This window comes from Hevea brasiliensis, chromosome 4 (assembly GCF_030052815.1).
Source record: "Hevea brasiliensis isolate MT/VB/25A 57/8 chromosome 4, ASM3005281v1, whole genome shotgun sequence".
Lineage (NCBI taxonomy): Eukaryota > Viridiplantae > Streptophyta > Magnoliopsida > Malpighiales > Euphorbiaceae > Hevea > Hevea brasiliensis.
The window spans coordinates 107,575,592-107,589,455 of record NC_079496.1 but is presented as its reverse complement, the minus strand read 5'-3'; the positions used below and the strand labels follow the sequence as shown (position 1 = coordinate 107,589,455).

The following is a 13,864-nucleotide window of genomic DNA, read 5'->3' as shown; positions in this document are numbered from 1 at the left end:
TAAACACCTAACATTCAACTACTTCCACGTTGCATACCACATTGGCATTTTTGATATAAAGCTAACATCATTAAGGTCACAAAAGAACAGATACTGAGCAAAAAAGCCATCATGGGATGTCAAAAATGACTTCCTAACTACAGCTATATGATAATACATGACTACGATCACAGGCTAATGCATTCAGTAGCGGTTGAGTTTTGGTATAGTAACAAATATGACATCTGAGAATAAACTCTTTGTCAGCATCTTTCCAGCTCAAATGACATAAATCCACCAACCACAGAAAGTTGGATGCAGAATCTTTGTCCTCTAGCATTGAAGTCTCTATCAGAGAAAGCATCCCACAACCCAATAGCTGCAAATGCAAGTTAGGCTACAATCAAAAAAGTTCCTATCCCATTTCCCCTAGCGCGTAAGTGTCATAAAAATACAATCACCGATGATAAGCATCTTCACATTTCCATTTCAACTTTCAACCAATACTATTGCTCCATGTATCCTGTGCGTTCACCAGTCACTAGATCATTTACCTCACTCCCACTAGTCAAAGCATCATCGACTTCCAATGGTAAAACCTTCTCCCTCACTGAATTTCCAGTAAGATGACATTTAACAAACTTAACTTGTTTATCCCCTTCATCCTTTCTCCCTTCTTTGCGTTTCCTCGTCCCATTAGTTTCCATTGCTTTCAGAACTCCAGGACCACCGAAGAACATAGTGTCCTCAAAATCAACCATCTCTAGATCACCATCAACTTTATCTGCCCCTTTACCCTCGTTAACACCATAAGAGAAATTATTTTCCACCAAATTCTTGCCATCTGACTTAATAACACAGAGCCCATCCGACTTAATTTTTGCACAGATATTGGAGATGTCACCATCAAATACTCTTACACCTTGATCCTCAAGAATCATTAGCCACTCTGGAAATTAGAACACTTCAAGAATCAGATAAATATTAATTCCAAATGCTATAAAATATCCGAAAATGGAAAAGAGTTGCAAAATGGGTGGCTCCTCTCTAAGCAGCTCCTACCCAAATTTGTTCACTTAGCAATGACAGTGGGACATGTCTCACTATAGAAGATGGTGCCACAGTGTACTCAGAAGGACAGCTGGTCAAGTAATTTAATCCTCCACTTTAACAAAGATACGACAGAGCCTCTCCATATCATAACATGCTTTCTGAGAATCATAATCAGAAAAGACAGTGCAAAAGATGCTAAACCTCTTACAAATGAGGTGAAAAAACATAAGCGTAGAGATAATTGAGGAACTCACTGATAAGAGCTAGAGGATTGGAAACTTTTGGTGTACTTGTTTTGCTCTGTATGCCAGGCAGACTCATAACCCACTTGATCAATTGAGATGGTAGAAAAGATGCAGAGAAAGCTTGTACATAGGAAAAGACTTTGGTCTGGTTACCATTTTCCCTATGGCCAATCAAATGATAGACGGATTAGTTCAGATGCTCTAATAAACAATTCCTGCCTCAACTCCAAAATCTTCTATCTCCATACCAGAGAAATCGGATGGCACAGTCAGCAACAAACAACCATGCTGTAGCAAGATTCTTTAAGCGTCCATCAGGTAGATGACTCCCTTTATGAGGACCAAGGAAGGAATGCTCTGCTATTATTGCAGTATCATACAGGATTTCTCGCAAAAAAACTTCTTCTTCAGAATTCTGTGACAAGAAAAAGAATATATGAACTCTTTCTGTTGTTCACGCAGACTAATATATATGACAAACATGGAAGGATAAGCATCAAACTATAGGATATAGCAAAAATTTAACAGCATTACACCATTTTTGTGGCATCAACTACCTGAGGTCCTCACTGGCATCATAACATGGAAACAGATAAAAATGCATTTGGAATGAGTTCTAGTTGAACATTATAATTTTGATATACAATAACTTGAATGATTTTTGCAGCCATGAAGTACGAATCAAGGTTATTCACAATTTTAGAGGCCTAAAAGCCAATGACTTGCATCAAACGAAGCCAAAGTTGTTAAAGGCACACCACACACCCGAGTGCAAGTTAGCACCGCTATCACTAGAAGGTAGGCAGCACTAATGAGGCAAGCACAAAGGCATGCCTCACCAATAATTGATTGTGCAGCTGCTTTTTGCTTCTTTAAAGTTATTTCATCTAGAAATCTCTACTGTTGATTTGGGTACCTAAGTGACCTTACCATGATCTCATACACACCAAATCAAATTAAACTAACAAAAAAGAAAATAAAGTATCCAACACTGCTTAGATCAGATTTTCTATAACACACAACCAAGTTCGCTTTGATATGGCATTTTCCATCTGTTATGAATCTTATATTCTAGAGGTTTCATTGCATTCTCTACAGTTAGACAAACCTGTATGGCTCTAAAATCTACGTTATATTTTCAAAGATTTTCTACATGTTACAACATTCAGCTTAGGAAGTTACCCAATGCTCAAGGGCAAGATAAAAAGTTGTGCAAAAAGCTATTCCTTGTTAAGTTTAAGCTACAAACATGGTTTGGGTACTGTCTACCAGCCAAAACCTGTAACGGTCTACCTTGTCTGTAGTCAAACAATTGATCCACGAAGACAGAAAAATAAAAGAGTTGTTATAACTAAAATGTAAAATACTGACCAATAAGGAGGTGACAGATAAGACTGGCTCTAGGAGCATCCTGAGAATGGTGTCTGCCATGAAAAAAACAGTTGATCAGAAGGAAGCCATATTTAACATCTGGGCTCTAGTGTAAAACAATCGCAGGTCCTTTACAGTATAATCATACAGTTTTTAAGGTGTACTATAGTTATACTAGGAAAGTAGAGATTTGACGACATAGTATAATCAAGCTATTTCAAACTAACAAATAAAAAATTTTAATTTTTCAGGTTGATAAAATGACAAAAATCAATTCCCACCAACGAAGTGATAACTTCGAAATGCAGTTATCGTCTGAACTGCCCAGCCGCGTAATTCTGTCTCCAGCTCTGCCCTTGAAATCCCCAATCGAAATTTCAAGCAAAACATCAATAAGAAAGTTTCACTCATGACAATCCCAGCTACGTACCCAATCTCACATCCGTCACTACCCATTATCCCTTTACGAATTTCATCACTAACGAGAGGAAAAAACACTCTCAACTCTTCACCTAACTTACAATTCTCCCCAATTTTTTCAACTAGCCAAACGCGTATCAAATCCATAAAACAAGAATTCAAAGCCTCAAATTCATCGTTTTCGTTAAAATTGGTGCCAGAACAAATGCTAATATAGCTAAAAATCACTTCAAATAAACTCTCAATCTCTTTCGTGAAAAGTTTTCCCTCAGAAACTAAACTATGCAGTTCATAGATGACTGGAGCAAGAACTGCGATCTTCTTAACCGCATTGCACGAAGAAGAGCAGGAAACCAGCAGTTGGAACAAGTCCTTAGCTACTACGACTTGGTTTGAAGAGTTTTCAGCGGTAAATTTCGTGGAGCGTAAAGTCAAAGCGGCGTAAAACCAGACGATTTCGAGCGGTGGATCGGGCAGATTTTGAAGAAAGCGGGAGAATATGGAGGTGAAATTCGAAAAATCGGTTGCGCCTTTTCGGTATTCGATTAAAAATCGGTCAACGGATTCTTTAAGCATGGATTGGAAAGCGTCTGGGTTTGGATTGTATGCGGTTCGGTTCATGTTGATAGCCAAAATCGAAGGAAAATGGAGCTATTTTGGGGTAAAATGGAGCGATTTTGGGGTAAAATTGATGAGTTTTGTAGCTTTGCAGCGTTTGCAGAAGGTTAGTGAGCAGCAAATGGGAGAAGAGTATAAAACCCTAGGTATGCGGGATGGTGCAAGGACTGAGGAACTGGAAAAGGAGAGGGAAGGTCGGGGCATTTTGGTAACTGCATCATGTTTTGAATTTGAGCCAGTGAAAAAACATTCATTTTTCCCCCTCATCCCACTCGATCACCATCCATGGTAAATGGGATGTCATTGTGGGCTTAAAGCTAAACTAAATCAGGGAAGTTTAATTTAGCTTAAGTCTAATTTAGTTAAAAATTAAAAAAATTAAGAAATTAATTATAAAAATTAAAAAAATTAATTATCTTAATTTTTAAATTAAAATTAAGAAATTAAAAATTTTAGTTTTAAAATTAAGAAAGTAAATTTTTTAATTTTTTATTTAAATCAATAAATTTAGTTAATAAATTTTAATTTTAAAGTTTAATTGAGTTTAAATTGAAATTTTTAATCTAATTTAGACAAAAAGTTAAAAATAACTAAATTAAACTTTCAATAAGTATATAAATTAAATTGAACATTTTATCTTTATTGTACGCTAAAACTATCAATAATAATAATTACAATAAAATCATTTTACCTGAATCTAAATCTAATAATATTTGAATTTTAATTCTAAATAAATTAATATTCAAAAAAATATTTGAACTTGTTTAATTTTAAATACTTTAATTAAAAATCTAAAAATATTTTTATCGGTAATTTATATTTTAAAAATTTAAAAGTTCTATAAATATTTAAATTCTATTTATTTAAAATATATATATATTATTATAAAAAAATACATATTTCATTTTTAATCAATTATTATTTATATAAATGGGAGCATATAAAACTCAAATTCGATCTGAATCCATTATCCTCAAATTTAAACTTATTCCAAATCTGATTATATAATACTCAAATTTGTTCTATTAGAATTCGTTAACACCAATAAGTACTCGACTCTTGAATCTTGTAGAACCTTTAAAAAGCCTATATGAAAGTTTTCACCGATCTTTAAAAGCTAGAAAATTTTACATCTTAAGAAATATTGTAAGGATTTTCACTTAATATTAATAAGCTATAAAATGGGAATATCATTGCCATTAAAAGGAAAAATAAATAAAAGATGCAAGGTCTTGTATTGTATGTTCGAGATGATTTATTAATAAAAAGTATTAGCTCTTATACATGATACATACAATTGAAATTATATCAATCCTCTACAATATCTACTTCTACAATAATATATATTGCATGCCAAGCCTACATTAGAAATGTCAATTGACTATGAAAGATTTTACCTTAGTGAAATCGACATGACTATGTTATTCAAGCTCATAGCATGAAACTTATTGCGTTGGTCCCTGATCACTTGAAAATCTATGGAGCTAGTGTAAGATTTACTCCTATGATAGTCTTTTACTCTGAAGAAAATGCTAAAATACATTAGTCTACCAAGAAAAAACCCCTCTTTAAAACTTCTAGAGAGAGAATTTGCTCTCAACTCTTTTCTTTTGTTCCTTGTAGCTATCGGTTTAGCTGAGTGAATATGGTTTTTGTTTTCCTCTCCTTTGCTCCGACAGGGTGTTGACATCCCTCCCCATCCCAGGTTGGTTGTTGATGGTGTAGGTTTTGGCTTTGGCTTGCTGATCTTGAGCTTCAAGGTGGGGGAGACATGCAAAATATCAGGTTGTCTAATAGAGCTAGGTTTGTGAAAATTTGGTTGTGTTTGTGATTTCTTAGGTCTGCTTTGGTGGGACAGAAATCAACATATTTGATGTCAGTATCTCCACGATTTATAGTCTTTCTCTTAGTTGAAGATGGTCCCTAAAGGCCACACAAGATTAAAATAGTAAGAGAGCTCGCTATCACTCTCCTAGCCATGCTTGCAGGTCTGAACTGGAGGTGATTGCTTCCAGTGGTCCTTTAATACTTTGAGACTTTTGGACGGTGGATGCTCCCATCCCTATTGATGGTCCAGCTTGTTGAAGGTTGAGGAGCAGCGGCACAATTCTTCATCACCCTTCGCAGGGCTGTTGGGTGGAATTTTGGGTTGAGCTTTTTCTCTGTGTTTGATCTGTTTTAGAGCTAGATTTGGGCCTTCCCTTCACATTTGTCAGTACTGTAGGCTCAACTTATGTACTAACATTTCTTGTAATTTTCTCACAAAATAAAACTAAAAATTAAAAAAATCATTTTCAACATTTTTACATCACAGTCACATACCCTATATATTTTTGCCTTTCCACCTCAAGAATAATTAAAAAAAACCAGCAAAAAGGAAATCGAGAAGCGTACACAATTAACAAAAATTAGCAGTAAATCCAATTATCAGCCTAAAAGCTACGTCGCATCTTTCACTCCGTCATTATCTGCCGGACTCGTAAAAGAAGAGCAACGGAAGAAATTAACAGAGGGCCATCGCGATTGAGAGAGGGAGAGAGTGGGTGTGTGTGTGGGCGCGCGCGCGTTTTCTATGCGTGGAATTTCGTTAATGTTCTTCAATCTCTGTGCTTCTGGTTCTAATGGTTGATTAATCAGGAGATATATCTGTTTCAAATGGAGATTGTTGCGGGTCGTTGATTTTGTTGTTCCGATTCTGAGTATCTGATCGGTTTTGTTTCCGGGGATTTCTTCTTGTCGAAGAGACGTGGAGCAGAATGAACGGTGCCGGCAGTGCGGAGGCTGCTGCGTTGGCTTCCGTGGGGGTGCCGCTGCAGCCGTTGGAGTGGAAATTTTCTCAGGTGTTTGGAGAACGTACGGCTGGTGAAGAAGTCCAGGAAGGTAGGATATTTCTCTTAGGGATTTTTTATCATTCATCTATGATGTTGGATTCTCCATTTAATTATTTCTTCGTTGTTCTTTTATTTTATGTCATTTTTTTTTTCAAATTCTGATTTAGTCTTGGGTATAACTATTGGTTTTGGTGTCAAATTAGTATCCATTGGGTATGGAACCCCAGCTGATAGACAGTGTGGGATTCAGTTTATGAGAATCCGTTTATCTGTTTCTATGTTGGTGAATGGTTTCTGAGTTGGTCTTTTTGTAGCTTGAGAAGTGTGAGTTGAAGCAATGTGGTGTTGGTGAAGTTTCAGAGACGTTATGCACATGTTGATTGATATCTGAGGAAGGATTTGTGAGGATGTTAGCCGCTGGAGTTTTGCTGCATACAAGAGTTACTTGTTTAATGAAGTTAATCCCAATATAGTTTATTGTATCAATGTTGTAGACACATGGTAATATTCATACAGGTCATTTGCTCCAAATTGATCTCAGAAATTGGGGTTTAAATTTTCAATACATTTCAAGACAGACTTTAATCCTAGAAGCTAAATGAAAACCAAAAAAGCATTTGCATTGGCTTCTGATAAGTGAGGAACCAGATTGAAATTATATTTTGCTATTGAATGAGTGTTTTGATTTCTAAACTGATTTTAAATTATTCAGAATATAGCAGAGTATCAAGAAGTAATATAAGTGGAAGGGCAATTGTGAGAATAAATTTGTAAATCTCTAGGATATGGTAGCTGGTGATGAGAACTTGAGGAGGTTATTAACTGAATTTGCTGGTTTGCAACATGGGATTGGGATTAAAGTTCAACTGACTTGAATGATATTACATGGTTGATATTATGATTTGTGCAATTAGAATTGCATCCACACTGTTTAAGAGCCTTTATGTGCCCGAGATTCATTTCTTCTGGTGTATAACCTGCTTATCAGTTGAAAATGTTGCAACACTATCATGCTGTAAAAAAAAAAATGAATTGTCAATACATCTAGGCTTGAGTGTAAGGCCTAGGTTGGAGGCATTTTTGTAGTAGGATACTAGGTTTAATTGAAAAAATAAGGAAATGAAGAGCAAGAAGACCTAGATTACGTGAAAACCTTATTAAGCTGTCAAGTCAGCGTATCAAACTGTTTACAACTGTAAATTTGGTGCATCTGCTTCTGATTGTGCTTGTGATGCATTATTGGAAGAGGAAGTTTAGATTTTATTGTTTAAGAATTCTATTAGGTTTAGAATTTATTAGTTAACTATTCTATTAGATTTAAAATTTCCTAGTTAGGATTGTTTTTTATATTCCTAGTTTGTTTTGATTTAGTATTCCTACATGGTTACTAATAGGACTAGTTGATAAACTATAAATATCTATGTCTAGTTATTTTACAAGACAGACTCTTATTATGATATTATTGACAATTGAGAATTAATAAGTTGAAAATTAGTTTTGCTAGTGAATTTGTTCCTCTTTCTTTGTGTCTTGAGAATTTGTTTCTCTTGATCCCTTTGTTTTCTTCCTTGTTTTACATCAGCTTGCCTTTTTACTGAGGTAGAGTTGTAGAAAATTCAAAGTGTCACAATTGAAAAAAATTCTTGTGCAAGCTTGCCAATGGCCGAAGCTGAGACTTGAAGTAGGGAACAGTAGGATTACTATTTCATTGTTCTTATAGGTTGGTCGGTAGTTAAGCACTTGTACTTTTGATTTTCTTTGTGAATGTTTATGTTTATTGGTAGAAGTTGTGCACTAGTGGATGCGAACCTAGAACTAGCTCTTATTTCTTTTACATTGATGTGTCCTTTTGGCGAGTGAATTAACCAAATAGGATTTGCCCTCTTGAGAGATATTTAAGGCATAATTCACTTCCTGACATTTTTTCTTGGAATTGTCTAAGCATTTGAGAATTATTGCAATTGCATATGATAAGAACCTATTGTCACACTTTATTTTATCATTGGCTTTTTTTGCAGTTGATATCATATCTGCTATTGAATTTGATAGAACTGGCAACTACCTTGCTACTGGAGATCGTGGTGGTCGGGTGGTTCTATTTGAAAGAACTGACACAAGAGAGGTATGCCAAGTTGTTTATTTCTTTCAATGTAATTTTCTTTGATGTTTTTAGCCGTGTTATGTGATATAACAATGAAATAAACTCACTTTGTGTAGCATGATGGACAACGAAGAGATCTAGAGCGGATGGATATTTCTATCAACAGGCATCCTGAGTTCCGGTACAAAACAGAGTTTCAGAGTCATGAACCTGAGGTGTTTCTTTTATTTGTTTTTTTGGGTGTTTTATGTGATTAATAGTTAATCAAATCTATATGTTTCAATTCTTTTTGAATTCAGGATTTGATAAGTACTTATCTGTTTTATATAGTTTGATTATCTAAGGAGCTTGGAAATTGAGGAGAAAATCAACAAAGTTAGATGGTGCCAGTCAGCTAATGGTGCCTTGTTTCTTCTGTCGACTAATGACAAAACCATCAAGTTTTGGAAGGTAAAGGCATCTTTCAACTTGTGAGATTTCACACATATCAAGGGCACTGTTGAAGCTTTTAATTTTTTCCCCCATAGCAAATTTTAGCTAGAGCATTATTGGCATACAAGCTTCATTTTAAAAAAGTTTGTATCTTTATGAAAACAAAAGATATGCTACAGGGTAGAGATAGGAGTGAATCTTTGTAAATGGAGTCTAAAAAGATACAGCCAAAAAAATGCAAAATGAGCTCTAGAATACAAAATTTCATTTGCAACTATAGAAGAAAGTTATACAGTAAAGTGTAATTGCTATATGGCTCAAAGGTGAAGGAATAAAAGTTGGTTTGGGTCTTAAGTTCAAGTCTTGTTTAGCAAGATGCAGGAAATAAGGGGGTTTGTGTTCTAAAGTAATAGCACATTCTTTTAACATGACAGTTTGCACAGCACGTTGGAAGATTTTTTTTTTTTTTTTTGGTCCATTGACTACACAGGGCTAGTAAAGGAAACATGGTTGAACCACGTGAATATTGCTACTTGATCAACTAGGATTTATCAACCACCCTTTAGTATTGCACCTGTCTAGCTTGGTAGATTCTTTCTTTTTATCTAATTGAAATGCTTTTGTTGTCGTCTTTTATGCATCTGTATGCCTTGTGGCGTATAATGTTCAGTTCTTTACTCTTGCTAGTAAAACAGTTTAATGGGTTAAAGGAATCTGGAAAAAAAAAACTTTGACACTTTATTTACATTGGAAAGTTCCTAATCCATGTAGTGTATTTACTGTTGTATAGGTCCAAGAGAAGAAGGTCAAGAAAGTATGTGACATGAATGTTGACCCTGAAAATGCCACAGGAAACGGTCCTATTCTAGGTTCAAGCATGCCAACAAGCTCCAACTGCAAACAGTATACTGCAAATGGAGGATCATTGGATGGACCTTTTGGTTTTCCAAGCAATGACTTTTCCTTCTCACCTGGGGGAGTCCCAAATCTACATTTGCCTATGGTACTTGTATTCAGTCTAGGACACTCGTCCCTTCATAGAAATCAAGATTTTGAAGCTTTCTCTCTCTCTCTTTCTCTCTCTATTTTACTTACCTTTGGTTCTAACAACACTTGCATCTGTATATCTAGTTGACCTGTCATGAAACGAGCATTGTGGCTAGGTGCCGAAGAACATATCCTCATGCCCATGACTATCATATTAATTCCATTTCTAATAACAGGTGCATTCACTCATTTTGTTAAATGCATATCTATTTCTTTCTTGTTGCTAGATCCTTGTCTTGAGCTGCCATCTTTAAATTCAATTATCAAAGTGTTCCTGCGCACGTGCTTAATTTTTTTTTTTTTCTGATTTCATATTTAATTTGGTACATGATCTTGGAATCATGTGAGATTGAGGAGAAATTATCTCTCTCTCTCTCTCTCTTCTTGTTTTTTTTTTCTTCACTTTTTAGAGGAAAATGATTATCATCATTGCGTGTTTTTTCAATTTTCATATCATTTTGGTGCTTATACATTTTGAAATTGTTGCTATATTGCTGAAATGTGTGCTGTTTTTACAATCACATCCATGGCATTTGTCATTCCTGCTAATTCCTTTCTTTATGTTGTAGTGATGGTGAAACTTTTATATCAGCTGACGATCTAAGAATAAATCTTTGGAATTTAGAAATTTGCAATCAAAGTTTCAATATTGTTGACGTGAAGCCTGCAAACATGGAAGATCTGACTGGTGGGCGTCTCAACATTTTGTGTGACACCCTGCATATATTAGTTTATTAATTGTAATCATCTAGGAGTTAAGGGAGTAAACAATATTCTGGTTAAATAAATTTAGAGCCTTATACTTGGTATACGGTCTTCCCCACATTCATTCCCGATTTTATTTTTCTTCCATTCCCCTTATTGAAGGCTGTGGGATTTGGTGAGAGGCCATTTTTCTGTTTCTCATTGTTTCTTGCTGTTGTCTACACTTGATCATTGAAGCTTGTTACTTTCTAGTAGAATTTTAAACTTTATTCATTTTTTTTGGCCATATGTAACTATTGCAAATATTTTTACTATGTTCATATATGCAGAGGTGATAACATCAGCAGAATTTCACCCAACTCATTGTAATATGTTAGCATATAGTAGTTCAAAGGGCTCAATCCGTTTGATTGATATGCGGCAGTCTGCTCTATGTGATAGTCATAGCAAACTGTAAGTTTTCTGGGTTATCTTGGAATGAAACATCCTTGTAACTTTGAAGGCTGCATAAGATATCTTTTCATTTTTTTAGGATTGACTTCTGTAATTATTCTTCTTGTTCTTTGCCTTTAAACTCTGTAATGATGCAGGTTTGAGGAAAAGGAAGTGCCTGGTTCAAAGTCCTTTTTCACTGAAATAATTGCCTCAATCTCAGATATTAAGTTTGCCAAGGATGGAAGGCATATACTTAGTCGTGATTACATGAATCTCAAGGTTCTAGTTTTCACATTGTGTTATTAATTTTTCAATCTCTGTACTCTGTTTCAAGCTATACACTGAAATTTGCTATCTTGCCTGCATAATTTGTTAATGCAAGGTGCAACTAATTTCTAGAAGATCTACACTTATAATATTTTTAGTGTTCAGAGTAAACTAATGGGAATGATGAGCAAGTGGAGTAAACTAACGGGGATGATGAGTAAGTCTTATTGATGGAAAATTAAACACGATAATGGGGGGATATGTGAGTTGTACAACAGAAAAATTGTTGCATCATGGCATTGTAGTTTCCTTTGTGCTTTTAATCCATTCTCTTCCACCATGGCTACCATTCTCTCATGTAGTTTGGATTTCTTGATTATCAGTTGTGGGACATAAATATGGATTCGGGGCCAGTTGCTTCATTCCAGGTTCATGAATATCTGAGGCCTAAGGTGGCACCTTATTCTGAGAACCTTTTGTTGAGTTTACATGGCTTTTAACGGAGATAATGTTGAATAAAATCCTGTCTTATGTAAATTTTGTTCCTGGATGGCCAGCTTTGCGATTTATATGAAAATGATTCCATCTTTGACAAATTCGAGTGTTGTCTTAGTGGAGATGGGCTTCGAACGGCGACTGGTTCTTACAGGTGTGTGTTCTATATATTGAATGATCTGTACTATTGTTCTTGTTTTTAGATGATCTACATGTCATAACATATGATGTCTTGCTGTTTCTGTGATTCTAGCAATCTATTCCGTGTTTTTGGCTGTTCCGAGGGGAGTACAGAAGCATCAACATTGGAAGCCACAAAAAATCCAATGAGGTATGTCTGAGCATCTATTAATGCAACAGAGTTTATACCAAGGATTTGTCTACTTATTCTTGATACACAAAGCTTGGTATTGGCGGACGTTTGACTATTTACCTTGTTATTTGAGTAGAGATAGAAAAAGTGTATTATCATGTTGATTTTCAGATAGATAAATTGACTATTGGTTAATTTATATCATGCACACTTCCAGGAGACAAGTTCAAACCCTGTTGTCAGGCTCTTCCAGATCTCTGGGCACTCTTTCTCGTGGCTTTAGACGAGGTCTGTGCTTGCTGAAATATTACATTTTATATGGTCTTGTTTAACATCTCAGAATATATATATATATATATTTGGTTAATTTTATTCCACACAATGGACTTAGGTGCCAATTATTGTACAATCATGGTTTTACAAAATCCTTTCTAGAAAGATAAATTAAGATCATCTGTTAGTTTTGGACCTTTGGCCTATGCCTTCAGTTTATTGTTTCTCAATTTTGCCAAGTTCACTTGTGTCAAGCAATCTATTTCAATTGTATTGTCATCTCAGCCTAGCCTAGAAAAGCACCTATTATGGAAATTTTTGGTTTCTGTGCCTGATTTAATTACCATCAAATTAACTTTGTTATTCTGTAATTTTTTTTTTTTTATCTAATGACTTTAAAAGGAGCTGACAACACTGGAGTCAATACAAATGGGAATGCTTTTGATTTCACAGCAAAGTTGTTACATCTAGCATGGCATCCAAGTGACAACTTACTCGCCTGCGCCGCATCAAACAGCCTTTACATGTATTATGCATAAAATGGTCTGGGAAGATCATGGACTTTTGCTTCACAAAACTATGGTTGCTACCTCTGGCAATGGCTTCCCTGCCTTATTTCCTAACACAGATGCAGAAGACACACCCATCACCAGGGGATGATATTGCTGTTGTTGAATTATCAAGGAAGTATATAACTTTGGCTCTCATGCAGGCAGGCATGCATGCATGCATGCCCCGCTAATTATATTCTTTCACAAGAAAAGATAGTCTTTCTTATATTTCTTCCTGGGTTTAGGTAAAAATGGAAATGCAATCTTAAACAATGCTTCTATGTAGTGCTGCAGTGCTGCTGCAAGGTTTGAGACTGATAGGATTGTTAAAATCCAATCTGGCAAAGGAGCTAGTAGGGGGTGATCAATTCTCATTGATGAATTGGTCTTCTACGTTGTACCATGAGAACTTAGGACTCAAGGCTTGTGAAAATTTTATCATGATTATTATTTCATATTCTAACCATTCTTTCTCTTCCACAGAGTTTGCTGATTTTTTATGATCTTTGCCAACGCAAGGCCTCATTCGAATCATTCTTCTAAGTTCAATTATGATTGCCAAATTATGTAAGGGTGTCCATATCTAACAGTTTCAGTTGTGACTCTCGATTGATTTTTTTTTTTTCATCTGATTGAAGCCACCTACCATTCCACGAACTGAAGGATAAACTTCTGTAGAATGTACAATGTAGACTAATTCAAGTGCTTTGTCCATGCTACTATGTCTC

General features: G+C 35.3%; 2 protein-coding genes across 2 annotated transcripts; one reads left to right on the top strand and one right to left on the bottom strand.

Annotated features, from left to right (window-relative positions):
* Window positions 1-13: 13 nt before the first annotated feature.
* LOC110647176 (uncharacterized) lies at window positions 14-3,921 on the bottom strand. The gene is made up of 5 exons (XM_021800882.2): window positions 2,930-3,921; window positions 2,649-2,701; window positions 1,526-1,692; window positions 1,287-1,438; window positions 14-928 (listed from the first exon to the last, which is right to left on the bottom strand). Exons 1-5 carry the CDS (start codon window positions 3,687-3,689, stop codon window positions 486-488), a joined length of 1,575 nt encoding a protein of 524 aa, XP_021656574.2. The 5' UTR covers window positions 3,690-3,921; the 3' UTR covers window positions 14-485.
* Window positions 3,922-6,036: 2,115 nt separating this feature from the next.
* On the top strand, window positions 6,037-13,602 carry LOC110647172 (serine/threonine protein phosphatase 2A 55 kDa regulatory subunit B beta isoform). Its single transcript, XM_021800879.2, has 14 exons — window positions 6,037-6,566; window positions 8,536-8,639; window positions 8,735-8,833; window positions 8,949-9,068; window positions 9,841-10,053; window positions 10,182-10,273; window positions 10,667-10,785; window positions 11,132-11,255; window positions 11,393-11,516; window positions 11,888-11,956; window positions 12,062-12,153; window positions 12,253-12,330; window positions 12,530-12,600; window positions 12,988-13,602. The coding sequence occupies exons 1-14, from the start codon at window positions 6,443-6,445 to the stop codon at window positions 13,122-13,124; spliced, it is 1,566 nt and encodes a 521-aa protein (XP_021656571.2). The 5' UTR covers window positions 6,037-6,442; the 3' UTR covers window positions 13,125-13,602.
* The last annotated feature ends 262 nt before the right edge of the window (window positions 13,603-13,864 follow it).

Excerpts from the sequence above, each read along its gene's own strand:
- LOC110647172 (XM_021800879.2), top strand. The coding sequence starts at position 6,443 with ATGAACGGTGCCGGCAGTGCGGAGGCTGCTGCGTTGGCTTCCGTGGGG. Across the intron at positions 12,154-12,252 it reads ACGGCGACTGGTTCTTACAG|CAATCTATTCCGTGTTTTTG; the intron begins GTGTGTGTTCTA and ends CTGTGATTCTAG. Across the intron at positions 12,601-12,987 it reads TTCTCGTGGCTTTAGACGAG|GAGCTGACAACACTGGAGTC; the intron begins GTCTGTGCTTGC and ends TGACTTTAAAAG.
- LOC110647176 (XM_021800882.2), bottom strand. The coding sequence starts at position 3,689 with ATGAACCGAACCGCATACAATCCAAACCCAGACGCTTTCCAATCCATG. Across the intron at positions 2,702-2,929 it reads TCGAAGTTATCACTTCGTTG|ACACCATTCTCAGGATGCTC; the intron begins GTGGGAATTGAT and ends TTTTCATGGCAG. Across the intron at positions 1,439-1,525 it reads TGTGCCATCCGATTTCTCTG|GGAAAATGGTAACCAGACCA; the intron begins GTATGGAGATAG and ends GATTGGCCATAG.